The 22,212-nt window shown below is 35.3% G+C and overlaps 1 protein-coding gene across 2 annotated transcripts in view; it reads right to left on the reverse strand.

Annotated features, from left to right (window-relative positions):
* SLC26A7 (solute carrier family 26 member 7) overlaps window positions 1–22,212 on the reverse strand; it is a 99,877-nt gene that overhangs the window by 35,917 nt on the left and 41,748 nt on the right. For both annotated transcript variants that reach the window (XM_037504264.2, XM_037504268.2), the window contains 4 exons: window positions 17,292–17,456; window positions 4,664–4,816; window positions 2,951–3,033; window positions 766–913 (listed from right to left, as the gene is read on the reverse strand). In XM_037504264.2, the coding sequence (XP_037360161.1) occupies window positions 766–913; window positions 2,951–3,033; window positions 4,664–4,816; window positions 17,292–17,456 (549 nt within the window). The remainder of the gene's footprint in view (window positions 1–765; window positions 914–2,950; window positions 3,034–4,663; window positions 4,817–17,291; window positions 17,457–22,212) is intronic.

Consider the following 22,212-nt stretch of genomic DNA (forward strand, 5'->3'; position numbering starts at 1 on the left):
TAGATCCCTAGAAGTGGAATTGCTGGGTTGTATGGTAGCTCCAGTTTTAGAAGACTGAGGAACCTCCAGACAGCTTTCCATAATGGTTGGACCAGTTCGTAGCAGGGTTTCTTATGCATTATTGAATGAATAAATCTCCTTTTATACACATGAGAAACCTGAGGCACAGAAATGACTATATTCCTGTAGAAGCAGAGTGAGATTTTGACCCAGGTAACTTAGCATTTCTAACTGCTATCTCACAGCTCTCTCTGCAGACCTGTGCAGCAAGGCACAGCCACAGGGCTTGAAATAAGACACTGGCAGAAGTATTGATAGATTTAGAAATAGGATCATAAAATCCTTACCTTTTGGTAATCTATGAACAGACCCTCACATCCTTTCATTTTATTTGTTTTTTTTTTTGTTGTTGTTGTTGTTTTTTACTAAGAGGAGCAAATAAAATTAGTGTTTTTATACTTTGAAATCCATAATTCTTAAATGTTAGCATGCAATGATAAATATACTTGCATTCTCTCCTAATATCAAATCAAAAAGAACGTCAAGATGTCCTCTTTTTTTTTTTAAGTATATTATAAACAACCCACAGAGACCAGATTTTCAGATTTCTATGAATGATTTAGAAATTTTTCTAATGTTTACTTCCACCCATTCTTGCCATACACTTAAGACAGTGGTATTTTTCATAAACTCAGCATTTTCAGGATTTGAGAGCACGCAGTACAATGATACAATAGCTGTTAGAGGGGCTAACGCATACTCCACCTGGTTGTCATCAACTGAATATTTGAATTTTTTGGCAGATCCTTGAGCCAGAGCCAGTGAGGCCACATAGCCAACGAGTGCCACCCCAAAAGCTTCAGTGATGACTGCAGAGAGCACATTCATAGGAGGGACTTGAGGTGGAGGAATTCTGTGGAAAGTAAGACCATATTGAAGTCATCAACCTTCATTTAATTTCTGTAACAACTTGCAATGAATTCAACTGTGGTAATGACTCTGAAGTTTACATAGAGTATGCGAAAGACCCATGAGAAAACCAAGCAGCCTTGCCCTTAGAAGCCCTTGTTTTCAACATTATTTAGCAGAAAAGAAAAATTGCAAGGCACACCACAGGGACAGCTCCATGCGTCTAACTGGCATTTATGCCCAAGGGAATTCAGGTTACACCGCAGAAACTCTGACTCGACAAAAATTTCCTTGATCTGAACAAAAGCAAATCTGCAGTGTTCTTTCATTCGAACATTTCCAAATATTTATTTGGCTGGTGTTAGAGACTGTATTTCCTGCCTTGAATACTACAGGCTGTATGCAAACACTAGTTTATTGTGCGCTACGGTTTTTTAGTTAATCCTTAAATTTGCCATTGAGTTCATAATCTTGATTGTTTTTAACTCAGCCCTCTCACAGTAGACTGCTAACATCACATAGGTCAAGAAAAATATGCATAAAAGCTCCATCTATCCTCTGTTGAGAAATAAAGGACAGCAGTTAGTTGTTGCCAGTTTCAAAGAACTGTTTCAAACATTTTTTTCAGCTAATACTCAGTCATTGTCTTATTGTCTTTTGAAAGCCACTTGAACCAGGGTATCTTCATTTATTTATCCCTGGTGTTACTTTGTAAAGTTTACCTCCCTCCAGAAAAACAAAATCCCTCTGGTACAAAAGTAGAATAAAAATAAAATTCATGTTGATTTAATACCATGAGTAAAATATTCAGCCCTTTTCATATTTGCTATTTCATTTAAAGCGCCAACAACCTCCAGGTTAAGTGCCACTGGATGTACTCTGAGGAGGAGAAAACATTTTGAGATGTAGAGGATGTATTTGAAGTCACCAAGAAAAGGGTAAATGGGATTTAATCTCTTTTCAGTGGCATGATCTTTTTATGATCCCTTAGAAATCTTAAGGATGGATCTAGAAAGGTCACTCAGAGGAGAATTAGAGAGGATGAAGAGGCACAAGTCTAGCCCCAAGACAAATTAATTTCATTACAGGCCCTGAAATATATTACTACACAAAAGTGCTACTATTTCAAAGTATAAGAACATTTTTGTTTCAAGAAAATTGAATGTCCTTCATTAAGATTAACAGTGAACTGACCTAGAGAGAAAATACAAGCTCACTTGTAGAGTTGAAAAAGTAGAGAAACATTTAGAAAACCAAGTCAGAATTTTACCTCTAGCTCCTATCTGTATAGGCTAAGGGCAGAGGATTTTTTTAAATCTTTTTAATTTTTCTACTGTTCAACCAATTTAATGTAGTGGGAAACCAATATGCAGTACTGGGAGATAAAAATATAGAGGACATAACTTTGTCTCAAATTTAAAATATTAGTGTATATATACATCTCATTCCACAGAATAACCCATGAGCCATCATCTGACCCTCTTTTCCTGAAGATGCCTTTGTTTTCATTTAAACTTTATTTGGAACAACTTTTTGTCCTTGTAAGGTGAACATGTCCTCATCTTGTTAATCTTCCTATCAGTGCTCAGAGGAAAGTTTTAAACCAGGTAGGGAACCATGTTCTCTTGTCCACATCCAACCTCTCTCTCTTTAAAATTTCTGCACTACCCAATCAAGGGGTTTACTATTTCAAATGATTCATGTGTCCTGTCCTCTCACTAATTTTTCAGAGAAATGAGAATAAGAATGTGTGAGGGGATGAAGAAAAAATAAATCCCAGATTTGGATTTGGATATTCAAGGCCCCCGATTTTTTCCAGATACTACCTTTTTGAATAATTTCTAAATCTTTTACTTAAATCAGTGCTGTACAAAATAGTATAAACTTCCCTACTAATAGGTTAACATTTTCTATCAATTTTAAATAAAAATTAATTAGAATTTTGTCCAGTATAGGGTCTTCGACAAAAATGAAATCCACCCACCCCCAACCCCTTCTTCCATCAAAAACAAAAAACAAAGAAAAATAAAGTCTACATTACCCTTTTGGAATATGACCAACTACTTCTAATCCATATGTGTTTTCCATATTGGTACAATAACAAGCAAATGATGCAGCAATAATCTGTGTGGTTCCATTTGGGAAAAAAAAGAAAAAGAAAATTATTTCTGGCCTCTCAAACACCTTAGAACTATTTTTAAAAGCAAATATTGTTCCTGTGTCCCATGGTTGTCAAGAGTAGTATAGTAGTTACACAGACTTGAAAATTAAGACTTTTTTTAAAATCAAAATCTCCCTCTGAGATTTAAGGGAGTTTAATTTGCAACCTTAAAAATTAAATAGTCTCCCAATGTTACGGTTTTTCTATTATCCTAACCTACATCTATCCAATTACGTCTGATTTTGAAGGGGAACAGAGCACAGAATAAAGGAGTTGCTGTGTGCGTGCGTGTACATGTGTGTGTGTGAGTGTGTATGTGTGTACAGGATTATACCACATAATTATTTCTTTCTATTTACTGGAAGGATAACTCTTACTATTTTTTGCAAAGAAGAAGCAACAATTATATTACTAGCACAGAGACATTCCCTAAGTTGACTGCCAATTTTTAGTTTCATGAAACTTAGGTAGTAAAGCTTCCCAGGAAGACACACTAAGTATTTCTGAAAACCTTTGGAATAACATACTATATTTCGCAGTTGTCATAAAATCTACTAACAAGTGTAATATCTCCTACTTCTATAATTTACTAAAAATAAGCATATACATATTTAGATCACATAGATTACATACATTTCCACAAATTATCAAAGGTGTAGAATCATACAAGGTCTACCCATGGAAAAAATTCATCATCTTTGTTTTATAGAAAGCTTCAGAAACCATTTTCGGTGTGCTAGCCATATATGTTTACATAAGCCTATACTATTTCAATAGTTTGAAGGTCTATCTCAATAAATAAAATTACATAGACACCACTTTTCTCATGCATGTATAATACAAAGACCATTAAAAAACTAAAGCCAATTAATGATAAGCTAGTGGACTGTGGTTGTGTTTACATTTCATTTTCAGCTTAATTCTTTATTGAGCTAAGAGTTCCTTTTAGAGGACTCTGGAATTTTTGAAACATATATTTTAATGCTATGAACCTTGGGAACAAAGTTATTTAATTGTTTTGTAAGGTGTTACAACAAAATTTCTTAGAGAACCAAGCCTGGTCAATGAAATTCATGAGCATCCTTCCAGTAAAGCAAAATTAGGTGAGAGAACAAAGGTGTCAATAAACCTACCAAATCATTGATGGACATTTGTCAATCGATATTTATTTATTCATGAAACATCACTTGGATGGACATGTGCAGTCAAATAGATCTGATGTCACATGGAAAAGTGGTATCATTTTTTATTGCTTTATTGAGAATCATGCCAGAGATCTTTTAAGTCTTACTAGTAGAAATATCTCCTTATTTAAAATCTTAGGCTATATGTCCCGTTATTTATGCAAAAAAAATTGCAAGCATATGAGAAATGCTGTGTAAATTGAAAACATGTGTGCCTCCTTTTTAAATTTATTGACTCAAAATGTTTCCTGTTCTGACATTAATGTATAGCCACGCAAATTAGCCCTATTTTAATGAGAGACAGGAGTAGCTGTGGGTTACTGTACACAAAATACTGAGCCTCTGCTGGTTATTCCAACAACTGGCAAACATTGGAGGGCAGAATGCTAAATGTTGATTTCATACTTACCAAAACTAAATCGACAGGAAGAACAACTTTAATTTTCCTTTTAAACTGTTCATTCAGCTCTTTAACCAGAACAAGCACCACGATACTCAGCAAGGATAAGAGTAGTGCTTCCAATTGGACAGACTTGATGTTTTCAAAGACATATGCATAGATCTACAGAGATGAAGAAAAAGGCAAACAAATTTCAGGGTCACCCCCAGTCTACCACCATTGAAAGCAGGCTCCTTTGTGTTTGGCACTACAGGTACCATGGAGGTGGGAGAACTACAGAGACTACACCTGAGAAGAGAAATCAAACACTGTCCAAAAATTAACAACAATGTAAGAAAATCAATCAATTAATTAAAATATATAAAGTAGGAAAATAAAACTCTATCTTCAATACAAAAAAAAAAGGAATCTGGCTCTAAATTTTTTTTTTTTTTTATTTATACAAGCACTGGGTACAGTCAGAAGCGCGGGGAGTATGAGAGAATTCACCAGAGCCAGAGCGGGGAGCAGAGCAGGCAGAAGGACCGAAGTACACTGCTGAGGGGAGCAGCGGGCGGCAGGAGAGGTCTGCGCGCCATGTGGGACCCTCCTCCGGTGGCCGGGGAGCAGCCAGGGATTGAACCGGCGCTGCAGAGGCTGCTGGCAGCCTCGCAACCCAGCGCTCAACCGCTGCGGCACAGGGGAGGCCCTCTAAATGTTTTAATGATGTTTTACACAAATACCTTAAGGGTTGGGGAAAGGAAAGGTGGGTCCTAGAAAAGCATTGAAGATATAGTACTGATATAAAACAAAACTACAGTCCATTTTGCTTGCACAAAATTGCTTTGTTCTGGAATTTTCCATCAAACACAAGGTTTGCTTCCTACGTAAAAGCATTACTGGAATGAGCGATTATGCCAGCTCCTCTCCAGACACTTCAATGGGCAGAAATGCTCAAAATCATTAGTTATATAGAGATTCATCATTAGGAGCTATGAAGGGACTATAGGCTCCCTTGAGCCCTGCCATTGTTCCCCAAATCCCCAAATCAAACATACACAAATACAAGCCACACATGAAGGAGGTAAGTTCTGGTATTGAAATGTATCACATATTTAGTGTAAGGTAAAATGTTACTATGTTCTCGATCTCATTCAGGGTTTTTTTCTTATTTTTTTATGACCACACACTTTATGCCAAGTACGGTGCTCAATTCTAAGGCTTCACTGATGAACAACCTAGATAGGCCTTCTCGTTCAAGGCGCTTGAGTGGTCAGGGGAGCCTCCCCAAAGAGATAAATGGGAATTAGTCAAGTTATACATCATAGAGTGAGAGGGCGAGAAGAGGTCTGAGATAAATATTCTGCCTAAAAAATCCCAAAAATAAAACTTAGAACAGAAAATGTGAGGACAGGGTATATGCATCACTGAAAAAATAAATTTCTTTAAAGTAAATGAGTCTATAGAAATTAAGCCTACATTTAAAAATTTGCTTGAAACTAGGAGGAAAGTATAATACAATCTATCAGACAATCTTGGTGAATTGGGGAAATCTGACTTGGCATAAAAGTAGATTAGATATAGGAGTAATGTTGAAGATAAGAATAAAATTAAGGGCCTCCCCGGTGGCGCAGCGGTTGAGCGCTGGGTTGAGAGACTGCCCGCAGCCTCTGAGACGCCGGTTCGATCCCTGGCTGCTCCCTGGCCACCGGAGGAGGGTCCCACATGGCGCGCAGACCTCTCCTGCCGCCCGCTGCTCCCCTCAGCAGTGTACTTCGGTCCTTCTGCCTGCTCTGCTCCCCGCTCTGGCTCTGGTGAATTCTCTCACCCTCCCCCACTTCTGACTGTACCCAGTGCTTGTAGGTATGTATAAATAAATAAATAAGTAAATAAATCTTTAAAAAAAAAAGAATAAAATTAAAACCCATTTAAAATTGGAAACCTGTATTTATTCAAGTAAGTGCTAAAATTATAACAAGTTAGAATCTCGTTGATAATTATATAAATATCTGATCTACTCAAGTAAAAAATATCGAGTAAGATTTTAAAGAACTCTAAATTGAGAGCTAAAAAAGGGAAAATAATCACTAACCTGAATTTATTCCTAGCTCTACATGAACAGTCTACATAAAGAAATTTAATTCAGTTTTTGTCTGAAAATGTAACACAATGATATATACAGAATATAAAAAGCACAATAGCTGAGAAAATTTTGAAAGAGAATAATATTGATGAATTTGTACTACCTAATTTACATATGTAATATATATACATATTCTAAGTAAGATATAAGCATAAAAACACATAAGAAGAATTAGAAGACAAAAGCCCAGAAACATAACAGTTGTATTGTAAAAAAAAATTATCTCATAAATCATCTTTGAAATAAAATTGAGCAAAATAAAATAAGTTATAGATGAAAAGTAGCTAAATGGAAAAACTGCAGTTGGGCCTCCCTAGTAGCACAAGGGGTTAAGTCTGGGCACTATGAAGCTAGCCGCAGCCTCTGCAGCATGAGTTCTAGCCCAATCCCAGCCAGGGAGCTACCAACATGGCACAACAGACCTCTCCAGTCTCACCCACTGCTCCCCTCAGCAGAGTATTCCAGTCAGTCTGCTGGAATCTTTTGTAATCTCATTTCTATTCTGTTTCCCACTCTTTCTCTGGTGAATCCTCTCACTCCCCACACTCCTGGCCTGTACCCCAGTTCTTGTATGCATAAATAAATAAATCCTTAAAAAAATAGCAGTCATAAAAAATGTAAACATTATTATATCAGCAGAAGCAAACACTATTAAGAAATATAAAGTCAATAAACAGATGGTCAAAGAGTTCATCACCCTAGTAATCAAAGAAATGCTAATTCAAATAGTAATAAGAATGCATTTTCCTTTAATCAACTTATTAATGACTTGTAAATTATAATGTTGATGAAATTGGGGGAGGAAATGGGAACTCTTCTATACTGCCCATAAGGCTATAATTTGGTATACTCTTTTGATATCCAATAAAGTGTATCAAAAGCTTTTGAAATGTCCTATTCTTTGTCTCAGCAGCTTCACTTCAAGAAAATTAAACTATGACCATAATTAAACTGTGACAAGACCTTGTTACAAGAATATTCATTATTGTTTAAAACAAAAAGTATATTTAAAGCATTTAGAGTGTAGAGTATAAAAGAACAGTTTTGAGTCACTAGGTTTTATATATAATATATATATACACACATGAACCACAGAATCATTTACATCCATTAAATACACAATTTTAAAGAATAAATGTATTGATACAGAAAGGCATTTCTATACTGGTGCTAAGTGAGCAAAGTAGGTTTAAATAAATATGTATGCTTTGATACTGCCGAAGGTTGAACAATTTCCCCCTCAAATTCCTATGTTGGAGAATAGAGGGTACCCAGTACTTGAGAATGGAGATATGACTTTAAAGAGGTAAGAAGGTAGAATGAAGTCGTACACATTGTCCCTAATCTAGTATAACCGGCATCTTTATAACAAGACCGGAGGAAAACACTAGTAGAAGGTGGTCATCTGCAGGCCAAGCCTCAAAAGAAATCAAAGTTGCCAACATCTGATCTTAGACTATTAGCCTCTAAGATAGCAAGAAATAAATTTCTATTGTTTAAAACACCCAGTTGTTTGTGTTTGTTATGGAAGCCTTAGCAAACTAATACAGTCATAGTTTTTTAATGAAATAAAATGTCACATTTTAAATATCTCTGGACACATCTGGCATGTTAATAGCACTCTGTAAGGAGATGTTTTTACTTATCTGTATCTTCCAGATTATCTCTTATGAAAATACATAATTTTAAAGATTTTAAATAAGGCTTTAATGCTTACATGTCTCTTAACTTAGAATATGCTGAATGTGATTTTTGTAATCTCATTTCTATTCATAGCAGATTTCTCAAGTTTAATTTCAGGTGATATAAACTAGGTTTTAGTTTTTTTAAGTGTACAAGCTATTCTTATAGTAGTTCAACTTGTTGATATTCTTTGCTTTCTCTTTAATTGTCTTAAATATAATTTGACCACAACAAAAAACTATTGAATCAAAATATATAATGAATCAAAAGAACTTATATAGGTTACACTCCTTAGCATCTCTTAAAATTCTGCACAGTAGTTTTCCTAATTAAAGGACTTAACCCATTCAGTCCAGAGTTCAGAGATCAGGAACATACCTGATGTAAAGCAGGGTTATCAGGCTATCAGAATCTGGAGTCTACATATTGAATGTTATCATTAACACTATTATCCTTTCAAACAAACATCAAAAATGCATTCTTTTAAAATGGAAACTTACTGGGTAAAAGGGAGCAGGGTGTTACAGTTGATCCAAAATCTTCTTTGTCCCCATAGTTAATACAAAAACATACTAGTTATAAAATCAGTTACACTATTGAATAAATTAGAGATCAGATAGCTCTATCTGTCATCTTTTCACAGTATTCTATTTTATTCCATACTAACTGGAGAAAAATTAGGTGCTATAATATCATAGTTATCTGAAATGCAGGTGGTATTTCCCTCTTTGTCCATGCTGTGAATGATGAACTATTCACGGAATTCCTACAGCAAGTGAAGGGATAGGTCCTATTTTCATAATTACTCCTATTCAAAACCCAGAACAAAAATTCTACATAGTGAAATAAATTCTAAAGTGAAAGAGAGAGGAAGGCAAGAAAATATTGTTCAAATTCATGGCTCTCTGATACTTTATCATGAGTCCAAGGATAAGATTGAAAATGTCATTTAGTTGACTTATGAGAAAAAAACCAAGCATCAAAAAGTTTTAAAGCATTTAGAGGGCTATTTCTTATGTTTTATCCACAGTATTAAAATTAGGCCATCACAGTGCCTGTCTAAGAAAAGGGGGAATTATGCAAAACTCCCAAGCCATACCAAATTTGCAGTAATGTGCATTTTGAAAACATGTGTTTGCACTAATAAAATGACCACCCCAGAATGAAAGGAATGAGAAAGCCCTTCAGGGTTTTTATTGTCTGTCTGGATTAAACTACAGGCTGTATAGCAAAGCACATCTCACAAGATGCTTCAGAAGAAACCAGGGGTGGGCAGAGGCTCCTTACAAGTGGTATGAAGAACACGATAGAAAAGCAGACTGGGGAGGAGTCATCCTAATGACTGCCCTTTAACCCCATGGAGAGAAGCCACAGTCATACAGCTCATAGGAGATGGGTGTCACACGTGTCATGCACAGATAGAGGGACGGGGATGGCAACATATGCAACACACACACACACAAACACACACACACACTTTTATATATGCTCATTGTATATAGGTCTCAAATCCTAAGCACATATTAAATTTCTCTTTTTTAATAGTATAAATTCAGTCATCTGAGCATGCTACCACACACTAAGCTTTAGAGGAAGAAAATTCCTGTTGAGGATCATCATTCGGTTTCCAGATCTCAGTGAAGTTTGCATCTGTATGGATAAATAAGTAAGCTGAACCATCAGAATTGACCAATCTGTTTGATAAAATAAGAGGTTAGCTCACTTTGAGCTCTAAATTCTTTGTATTTTTAAATTGAGTAGTCAATTTTTCGAGTATTTATTATAACTATAAAATAAGTTCTTTAAATTGAGTATTTGCTATAACTTATAAAAAGAAAAATATCAATATGTGTAAATAAATCTATTTTGAGATAATTCAAAAAATGAAAAATAGCCTCTCCCTACTATAGTTTTCTAATATTTTTAGAGGGGAGATGTTTATGAAACACTCAATGACATATGGGTGTTTACACACGCACTATTTATATGTATAATGTGTTTTTATCTGATTTGGTCATTCATTATGTTTTTGTTTTTGCTTTTTGCTGATATTCTCAACTCCTAGAACCTGGTAGATAGTAGATACTCAATAAATATTATTGAATGAATGCTTTAGTCTAGCATACTAATAGTAACAATAAATCTGTAACTCAGAGTGGAGTTTACTCTGAATAAGCAGAATAATAAGAAAAGCAAAGACCCAGATTCTTATTTTCCCACAACTAATACTTGGGCTATACCTTATTGAGAATTTATAGTTATCATTAGTTCATCTATTCAACATATTTGTTGAGACTTTATGATGTTCAAGACACTCTAAATTGCATCCACTCTGCTAAACATCATGAAGCAAAGGTGTTAAACGTTCAGAAATATTAATAAGTGTTAAAATTATATGGACTTTCTGCTCAATCCTCAATTAACCAGATAGGTCCATCAATCAAAATATCCCTCTCATCCAGCATTCTGTTTGCTCATGGTTACGCTATTGTGAAATCTCATGATAGAAAAAATAATTTTAATATTATAAGTATAAAATATTATTGATAATACTTCAGTAACAGTGATGAGTAGACTTTTGAACTATCTATAAAGGACCACAAAGAATACACTAACACTCATGTGTGTACTTTGTATTTTTATCCAGCGTTTTGAATACTTAGAGGAAACTAACCCTGCTGGCACCTTGATCTTGAACTTCCACTCTCCAGAATAGCGAAAAATTAATTTTTGTTGTTTAAACCCCCTTTCCCCAGTCTATTCTAGTTTGATATGGCAGCCCTAACAAAGGAATACAGAACTATCTATCTAGCTATTTTTCTATCTACCTACTTACCTACCTGTGGTATGTGTGTGTGTGCATTATAGTATACTCGATAGTGTATATGTATTTTGGTAAACCATGATATGCAAATTTCTGATCAATAGCTGCTTCTCACAGCGGGAATAAATCATTCACTATTGCTTGAAGGAATAAATTAAGTCTCCAAATAAAATATGATCTAGGGGAAGTATGGTATGTTAAATGACTAGAGACAACACGGGTACACAAAACTCACTTGGACCCAACACACAACCAAGCGTGCCAAAGCCAGGTGGCATCCAGCCATCCCTTGTTTAAAAAACTAAGTCTAATTTAAATTACTTGTGCACTGGATTTTGTGGTGATGCATTTTTTTCAGTGAATCGTGGGGGATGGAGAGATTTAAACTGAAGATGGTTGAGTTGCAAAAATATTTGCCCTCTGATTTAGAATTTAAAGTAACCTTTGTTACAAATTCCCATATAATTGTTCTGTATCCAAATTAAACCTGCCACATTTTCTGTCCTCTGCATCACTGATTAAATCAAGCTGCAAAAGAGCATTCCTTTTCTCTCCACTTCAATTCATCCTGTCCATTTTTCAGAGTATATTGAACAGCCCTGCAATTCACAATAGAAATGTCACAATAACTGCGGGGAAAATGTGGGCTTTCATAAACCACCAAAGCGTGTTCTTGATTCAGAAATCCCAGAGGGCCTATGTCTTCAAAGTAGATTTGTTCTCCACATATAAACCTCATTTGTACATATTTAATTGTGATCTCATTCTCTATAAAAGAAAATGTTTCATTGGCTCTAATTTCCTTCTGACGTTTCTATCCCACTTTATGAATATTCTTGGTTCCTGCTTTGCAGCCGGCAGTGGTATCCAAACTAAAAAAGTACTTTGCTTGTACTTCAGGGATGGGGGTGGGAATGAACCAGCTTTTCCGTTCTGAAACTCCTCATTTTTAAAGAAGGAAATGAAAACTTCCAAGAAGTGTAATTGAATATATTGCCAAGCTTGCCTGTGCTCTTGGGTTTAATGTACAGAACTGTACATAATTATTTAGAACAATACACATATAAAGCCATGCCAGGGAAACTAGCTTTGCCAAATTTATCGTCGGCTGCTACAGGCTGAGGGACTGGCACCATCTCAAAGAAAGCCACATGTGTTAATATGAACTAGGAATTTTTATAATTTTTATTGTGCCTTTTGGGGAAACGTCCTTTCTAATAAAAAGATACATCATCATTTCTCAATTTTTATTAAAAAAATGATTTTTTTATTCTAGAGAAGAGTTGAGCTTTCTCCTCTTATCTGTGTGGGGAACCAAGTATCAGACAACTTTTTGAATCTTAAGAATGACAGGAATAAAATGATCTAATTGGTGAGTCAGCGTCCTAAGACAGAAATGACCTTTGTATTATTATTGTTTATGATTATTTTTAAATATATAGCAGCACTGTTTGTAATTTATTAAGTGGGTTTGCAATTGTTAGCAGTGAAGGGGAGGTTTGAGTTGAATAGATGGAAATATTTTTAAATAAAAATAAAAACAGCATGTCTTCAGTTCTAATGAGCAACTCATTACTAGCAGATATATTTCTTTTTAGAAGTGTTATAAAATAAATCTTGAAGTCAGCATTTTTTATAACTTGCAGAAGGAGATAAAACTGTTTTATTGTTTAGCTTTATCTCATTAAAAGTCCTCTATAGAGGAAAATTATTTGTATTTATTTCTTAAGTAGTATTTTTTGAATCTATAATCTGTTATATTCAACTATTCATGACTAATAAGAAGATAATGACTTCTATTTCATGAAAACTATGTTCCAGGCTTTTCATTGCAGGAATGAATTCCAATGGGCATAATGACCAGCAACTTATAGAACAGACAACTGTAAATCAAAGATATTCAGTCATTTGCTTAATATTCGGTAATTTACTCAAAGCTAGAGCTGTGATTGGAATCGGGGCTTCTTGAATTATAAAGTTCTTTCCACTGTTGCTTCCTTCAAAGAGAAAAAGATCAATTAGTGTCTATATAATTGTGTCAACCCTAATAAAACCAAGAGCTAAAGGTTAACACAGAGAAAAAGTCATTTTTATCCAATATATAACTGAAGAAGAATGTGAAACACTTCCGCATTCATTAGGAAACAGTCATAATTTTAAAAGATAATTTCATTAAAAGAACTTAAAGAATTTAAAGATAAGACTTGCAAAACAAAGGGAAAAGTAAAACATTATGTATGAAGATTTAGGAAGGTTAAAAAAAGATGAATTAGGCCTAGTTACAGCCACTCTTTCTAGGGTACAAAAAAGGTCAAAGCATTGTTCTTGTGATGCTGCTTTTCTAGATGCAGGCTCCTGAAGTTCCGAGACACTGAAAGGAACCAGGAAGGCCTTATAAGGTTTAACATTTTGGGACAAGCCACTCAATTGAGCAAACATGTTCAACAGTTTTCAGTTAGAAGAGAAAAAAGGGGGCCTCCCTGGTGGCGCAGCGGTTGAGCGCTGGGTTGCGAAGCTGCCCGCAGCCTCTGCAGCGCCAGTTCGATCCCTGGCTGCTCCCCGGCCTCGGGCGGAGGGTCCCACATGGCACGCAGACCTCTCCTGCCGCCCGCTGCTCCCCTCAGCAGTGTACTTCGGTCCTTCTGCCTGCTCTGCTCCCTGCTCTGGCTCTGGTGAATTCTCTCACCCTCCCGCACTTCTGACTGTACCCAGTGCTGGTATAAATAAATAAATAAATAGATAAATAAATAAATAGATCTTAAAAAAAAAAAGAAGAAAAAAAAGGCCTAACTGCCTGGGCTTCACTGGAGTTGGTGGCATGTGCCCTGCAAGTCACTCATAGAAAGGGGAAAGCATATTTCACATCTACTTCTTTAGCCCATTGGACGTCTGCTTTATAATCTGTAAGGGGAAAACTGAACACATAGCACTACTTGTATCTAATTCAGATTGCTCCAGAGAAATGCTGAGGCAAGAATAGCTGTCAGTCCTCAGTAACCAAAGGGATGGAGATTTTAGCTATTTAACTCGGAGAGTTTAATTCTCTTAGGCATCCCCTGGAAGATGGAAACAATCATATTGACAGAAGCGAGAAACCCCAATCTGCAGTAATCCAAGAACAAGATGAAGGCAGAGGAAGGTGTTGTCTCTCAAAGGAAGAATTGCTACAACCAGAATTAGTAACTGAAGATTGTAATTGGCCAAACTTGAATTTTTTAAAGAGCATTGAGCATTCCAGATGAATGAATGACTTATTATGCAGGAATTTCAAATATTCCAGATATTAATTTATATTCCAAGAAGTATCCGTAACACATTCTGTGTCTTTTTCATCAACCTGAGGAACTTTCAAAGTTATAAAAATTTGAAAATTCTAAATGGAAAGTGTAATCAAAGAGTGAAAAAAGATCTAAAGTAGATTAAATCACTCTTGTCTATTGTTCTTTGATCTGATGAACACAGTCTCTAGCTTGTTCTGTATCTACACTTGCATGGTGAGCTGGACTCTGCCCCTTCACATCCCTGCTATATAATCCAGAGACCAGTTCATATTTACATCATCAGTTTCTTTCAGTGTAACTAAACCAACTAAACATACTTTTCAAATGTCTAGTATAAACTGTACCTAATAATGCTAAATTTACTTCTTACTCTGATGTTCAGATCACCACAATTTTTGACATTGCAATATCAGCATTCATTCTGAAACCTTGGCAATGAACCAAAGTATTATTCCCACCTAGCAGCCTTATAATGCAGGACTCTGTGACAGTGAAAAGCAAGAGCAACTCTTCTTTGTTTTCTATCAACACAAACCATCGGGATTTTCACAATGAAGTAATGTGAGTTTAAAGTCTTCCATCTGAATATATTTCTAAATTTAATTCAATTTCAGTGTGAAAACTTGCAAAGAATTCCCCCCCCAAGCTACACCACATCACCTACAAGGCAACAATAAAGTAGCTTATAATTTACATCCCAAGAAAATAATTTTTTAAAGATTATCGTATAATAAAAATCTTTGATGTAACATTTTGTGCATATTGCCACCTGAGAAATAAGCTAAAAAACCAAATGTGATTCCTATTTTAGGCAACCCTGCTTCTTTTCATACAACTAGTTAAAGAATGGTTGATTATTTATGTGAATATGACTGAAGAGACCAATTTGTAACACATACACAATTATTTCCTTACAATGTGCATGCAAGCTATTCCTAGCACACCAAAAGTCTTTATTGGGTCAATCACCTGCCAGCTTACACCTACTTTAGTCTGCTTTTGCTTGATCTGGAGCTTGGAATTATGCTGCTTCCAGGCCTAATTCTAGTGTTCTTGTTTTAGTTTTAAGCTTTCTTGCAATAAATGAATCATTAAGCAAGATACCATGTAAATATTAAAAATTAAGAACAAGCTCCTACCTCCTGTTGCCAACTATTATCAGAAAAACAGACATTTAAAAAGCTAAGTGATACTATTTTTCATGTATCAAAATGGTAAATTTTAAAAAGAGTAATAATCAGAATTGACAATGATAAGGTGGGGGTAAAATATTAATTGATACAACTTTTAAGAATGAAATTTCACAAAAATATTATACACTTTTGATCTGGTAATTACAGTACTAGGAATTTATCCTAATGAAATCATCAATGACACAAACAATAACACACAAATGAAACTGTGTGGATGAGATACCACACACCTCCCCAACAACAGAACTTTGATAAATGTTATTAAATTTCCCTATATTGAGCTACTCTTCAGTCATTACTTAATTAAGATTAAAAAAATAAGGAGTAATACTCTCATTATAAAACAGTAATGACAGTGAGTATACAGCACCACATTGTAGGAGACCAGAACATGTCACCCCAAAATACGTCTCTTTGGCATAAGGATTATGTTAAGCTTCTGAGTTTGAGCAGAAACTAGGAAACTCTAAAAATAGTGTAAATTACCCTTCAATATAAGAGATATCCACAGTATTAAGGAATGTCTCCATTTTTAAGGGTGTTTATTTCTAATATCAGGGCAGAAAGGGGGCTGTAAATCATAAGAGACTCATCAACGAAGGCACCAATTTCAAACTACATAACAAATGTTACTCTTGCTTACTGAACTTTTATGGGGCACCTTCCCATAACTTGCCTCTCTTGCTTTATTTTAGCAAAAGTCGGTATTTAAGTCCAAATTCTAGCCCCTTCTTTTGAGTTATTCATTCCTGAGTTTCTCCCAAATATATATTAGATATATATGTTCATAAACTTGTGTTTGCTTTCTCTTGTTAACGTGTCTTTCGTTACAGGTCCCCAATCCATAATCTGGAAGGATAAAAGGAAACAATATTTTTTTTCCTCCACTACAACATAAAATTAAATAAAATGAAATCTTCTTGTCCACAGATTCTTTAACAAGAGTCTCACTTTCTTATAACCCTCCAATAGGATGTGGCATCTTGAGCATAGATTTTAGATGAATTTCAAAAAGATATGAAGAGCGATGGAGTATTTATTATCAGGAAAATATGTTGAAGCTGACCACATGTTCTTCTCTCTGGCTTAAATGGTTTTTCAACTGACTGTCTGCTATTAGCACTGCAAACACCAATTTTCACCAGACCTCTGATCTGTCCCATACCAAAGTTCATGACACTGAAAAAATGTATTAGAGAGCGCTGTTGTTAAACTGGGCCACAGTCCCAGTAGATGGCTTCTATTAGAAGTTGGCAACATATCTGGTTCACAAAAAAATTCAAGTTATTTTGTTCTCATCATGCCCCCAAATTATATTATATTAAATGCTTTATTTAAAAGAATTATCTCCAAAATTAAGATATTATTTATGAAATCATTTTGATGTAGTGAATTACATTTAAAATATCATAAAAGATTATACTTAAATCCAAGTTGCTTTAATATAGAAAAAGCTCAGTTTTATAATTAATTAACTTCTGCTTTATAAAACACATGCTCAAAATATATGAACAGAGACATATGGAAAACTCACATAAAAGAATCCAAGTGGTCCAGATATATATGGCATTTTGATTCCCAAGAGATACTTGACTTGTGAAGTCACAACGTGGGTGGCCGCACCAGTTGTCATCGCGCTGATCACAGGCTCTGTGAGCAGGAATGTGGCACTGCCCAGTTGAAGCACAAACATGGCCACCTAAGAGGACAAAGGAAGATGAGGTTTCCCAAGGTTCCTGCAGTGATTAAAATCTGACACATGTTCGTTTTCATTACACAGAGAGAGAATGATGTGAGATGGGTCTCTTAAACATTATGCATTCAAAAGCTTGAGTTTTCTTGAGAACATTACTGTATTTCAGGACATTTTTAACATTTTGGGGTACAATATAAGTAAGAGCCTTAGAGAATCTGACAGTTTTTTCCTAAATACTGAAATTTCTTTCTTCTGTTTTCTTAATTAAGATATGGGGTTCTCCAAAGGACACAGAAACATCAATTCCAAAGAGCACCTGCACCCCTATGTTTATAGCAGCACTGTTTACAATAGCTAAGCTTTGGAAACAACCCAAATGCCCAAAAATAGATGACTGGATCAAGAAGATGTGGTACATATATACCATGGAATATTACTCAGCATTCAAAAAAGATAAACACATGCAATTTGCAGCAACATGGATGGCGCTGGAAGGGATCATGCTCAGCGAAATAAGCCAAAAAGAAAAAGAAAAATACCGGATGGTCTCACTCATAGCAGGAATCTAGAAACTTAAATAAGGGACCAGGAAAATGAATATAAGAAAGTGAAAATCAAAATCAACAAAAAACTATGAACCAGAGACACTTTTTGGGGGGTGGGGAGCGGGAGGAGAAGGATTGGGGTCAGAATGGGGCGTTTGCAATTGTATGGGGGAATATAAAAATAAAATTTATTATTTAAAAAAAAAAAAAAGATATGGGGTTCTGCAGGGGAAAGTTAAATTTGTATTAACCGATCTGTAGTTTTTTTTTTTTTAACAAAAGGACATGATTCACTACTTTACACAGAATAAGCTGAAAATCATAAAAGCATTGAAGAGAAAAATGTTATTTGAGTCTCATCCAGTTCAGAGAAACAAACATACCATTTTGTCTGGCTACTCTATCTAGCAGCTATAAAGGGCCAATATAACGTATCCATAGATTTATGTATCTATAGAGAAAGAAAAAGACAGATGGTTAAAGGGATATGTCTAAAGATACCCAGGAATTAGTAGAAAAATAATTCTCCTTAAACATTTCTTTGTCACTCCTAACATCATGCTCCACTGCAAAATTATTTCATGACCAGACAAAAATCATCAACTCTGAGTTTAAATTGTGTGCTATTGAGCTCTGGTGGGCATAAGATGACAAGAAAAACCAAATCTCTGTCACATGTGAACACTGTAATGTTTAGTATTCTCCCTTTGCCAAATTGCCAAATTAAAACAAAATTTTTCAGAAATGACCCATTCTTTGACTGAATATAACTGAAAACTCAGTCGTAAAAATTTACATTTTTACAAGTTACATTAAATTACTTTCATGAGTGTTCATGCTGGAAAAGTTACACAGAATACTAACATATCCTCTCAATGTGCTAATTTTAACATTAAGGCTATTGCTTGAGGATAAGATCAATTATCAAAGAATAAGAGGAAAGAAGAGCAGCAAGAGCTCTGATCAAGAGATCACCGTGATGAAAATGAGACACTTAAGGTGCTCTTTGGTATCACTAGAATGCAAATTGGAAAATAAATCCTTTCCATCATGTCACAATATCCATTGGCCAAAAGCAATAATGCGCTGAACTTTATTATTATTACAGTGGAGTTTCCTAGAATCAAATCTGAAAACCTTAATGCTGATCCTGGTTTTACCACATCCTAGCCGTATGACAACAGAAAACCTACTGAAATGTTTTGAACATCATCATATATAAGTTCTGAGTGACATCTGCCCTACCTCTCCTGTAGAGTTACAGGAAAGTATGAAATAATATATAAAAGATTTTTAAATATGCAAATTGTGGAACACACATGCTGCGCTGGCACATCCTGATGTAGCAGACATCATAAGCCACCTACTGGAAAACCAGTCACAGAGTTGAGGATGTAGAAAGGATCACACTACATCGTTTAGGTCCAAAAAACTTAAAAAAATTTATGAGTGAAGAAAGAAATATGTTTGAATTGTTTGCAGTTTAGCAGTTCCCTTTTATTCAAGATATAATAAAGAAAATAGTATGGATTGCCAATGTAGAAAGCAGGCAATATGTTCCTGCCAACATAAGAAGCCAAACAGCAGCTTTTGCTACTAATGTTTTTTCAGAAACTGTGTCAGTTCATCAAAGTAGAAATGTCCTGAGGGAAAAATCGAATCAATCAATGTTATAGGTACAAGTGGAACACACAGATCTTTTTGGCAGCTTTTGATTCATAGTCTATTGGTTTTCATCTTGGAAACACAATCAGTTAAGAAAAACATTGAACCAATTTCCCCTAACATGTCTCTTACAAGCAAGTTAGTTCCAATTTGTGGCACTTCCAATTTATGGCACTGCCTCTTACAGGCCATGAGATGAAAATTAGCATATTATTGTGGTAAGATGAACACCAGAGAGTTGAATTTTCATTTCAGCTAAATTGCAGTAGACAAACAATCCGAAGATTTGAAATTATAAAACTGTTGACATATATGGAATTTTATACATACCTAGAATATTGGAAAGTTCTTATCTCTATGATAAGAAATCTTATCTTCATTTCTTTTGAGAGGCCAATGCTTTGGAAGATCTTATATAGACCATCACCATTTCACCTTTTGTTTTAATTCTTTGCAGTGTCTGTTCAGAGGAGTTAATGATTTGTCATGCCTGAGAAAGAAAAGTTACCTAACCCTAAGTGAGTCCCCAACCACTTTTATGTAACCACCATCTTCTAGTCGCAGTTTCTTTGTCATTCTGCAGCCTGAATATTGCAAATGGAAGGGTCCAGAATTGAACAAGATATAAAAAGTATTCAGTCATTTCAAATATTGGAAATAATCATACCTACCTTATAATTGAAACCAGGAAAGATGGAGTATCCTCCTTTAAAATTTATCCACAAACTCTTCAGTATTTTTGTAAAAATGTGTGTGTGTGTGTGTATGTGTATTTATACTACCCAAAAAAACCTTGCCAGCAAGGGTTGAATCCCTAAAATGGAGAATTCTTGACTCTGTAATGTCAACAAGCCCCTTAAGAGCTCGTTTCTGATACAAATCACTGGGTATGTGAAGGATGATTGCAAACATGTGAGATTTAACTACAGAGAAATTACTCTCTTCTGAATGACAACATTCTACATTACCCAAGACAATGGCAGATGTTTTAAAAAGAAAAAGAGGAGAAAGAGGGATGTGTGGGACGGAGTCCAGGAGGAAAAGAGAGAGGAGAAGGAGAAATTTTAGCAGACCCCTTTTCCTGCCACCTAAACTTTCACAATTTATTCACATCGAAATTACAGATTAAGTGTGCACACCTCGAAGGCAGAAAACACTCATGCAAAGGCTTTGAAAGAGGGTCCCCCAGATGGATCTGTGGTTTCCAAATTCATCTTGGAACTTAAGCACGTGAAGGAGGGGATCCTTTGTTTGGAGGCCCAGCATTTAAATTTTGTAGCAACATTAGGGATTGTTTAAGCTAATGACTTAATAACAGCCACGTCAGCTCCTTTTACTAATTATATGAATGGTGATAATTCCAATCTGACTAATCAACTCCCAAAATTTGACCACGCAACATTTTATGAGGAAAATAAATTTCATACAATATATTTCAGCTGTTTGTAGCAATGCTGACGTTCTGGGCTAATGCTGAAAACCTCTGACACACATTATCAAGGTTCACCAGCATGATACTATTTGGGAATGTTTCTATAAACACCATGTGTTCTATATAAATTGAATGCATCTCAGATTTCAGGTCATTTTTGGGAAGTGGCCTTCAAAAAGTGAAAAAAAGAAAATCATGCACAGCAAACAACTTTAGTTAATATCAATGCAACAATCTAGTTCATTAAATGCAACTAATATACTTACATATTCATGTAAGATGTTAATAATGTAACAATGTTAATAATGGGGAAATTGTGAGGAGGTGAGGTTTGTGGTAACTCAATCTTTGCAAACTTACTGCAACTCTACAATTTTTATGAAACATAAATGTATTAAAAATAAAAGAAATCCTCCTCCACTTTCTCATAGAATCTCCAGGTAATTCTGTATTTTTTCCCCAATGTGTCCTGGGCATGAGGAGTTCCTACATTCTGCATGTATGGGTATGGTGAAAAGAGGGACTCTAAAGGGAAGCCCAAAACAACTGGGTTTTAAGGGCATGCAACTGTGCAAAAAAACACACCAAAACAAGTATGCACAAATAAAAGAGGGGACTAGGAAACATGCCACTAGATTTCAGCAGGAGAAGGGAATACTGCTAGGTAGGGGCATCTATCAGAATTGTGCCTTGCACTTAAGGAGGAATCTAAGAGAGAAATTAATTAGAAAACACTCCAGAAATAGGGTTTAGTATAAATATATTGTAAAACAACATGGAATATGTTCAGAGGACACAGAGTTGCTAGTTTAGAAGTAGCACAGCTAGCCAAAAAAAGTAATAGGAAAATAAAACAAGACATTTTGAAGTTAAGAGTACAAAGCACCTGAAAACTAGTGAAAAGGGAGTTCTGTAGCAGTGAGTGACATCACTCTTCCATACATTTATTAAACACCTAAATTTGCCAAGAAGTATAATGCATATTGGCTGGAAAATTTGAGCTATGCTTTGGTAGGTTTAATCTGGTGATAGAATGTGGAACAATTGGCCATTTAAAAGGTTAGTATAAGTGGAAATGCTAAGAAAAAAGAACAAAAGAATGAACACTGGACACAGC

The sequence above is a fragment of the Talpa occidentalis genome, unplaced genomic scaffold (genome assembly GCF_014898055.3).
Source record: "Talpa occidentalis isolate TD23 unplaced genomic scaffold, MPIMG_talOcc4v2.1, whole genome shotgun sequence".
In the NCBI taxonomy this organism is placed as follows: Eukaryota; Metazoa; Chordata; class Mammalia; order Eulipotyphla; family Talpidae; genus Talpa; species Talpa occidentalis.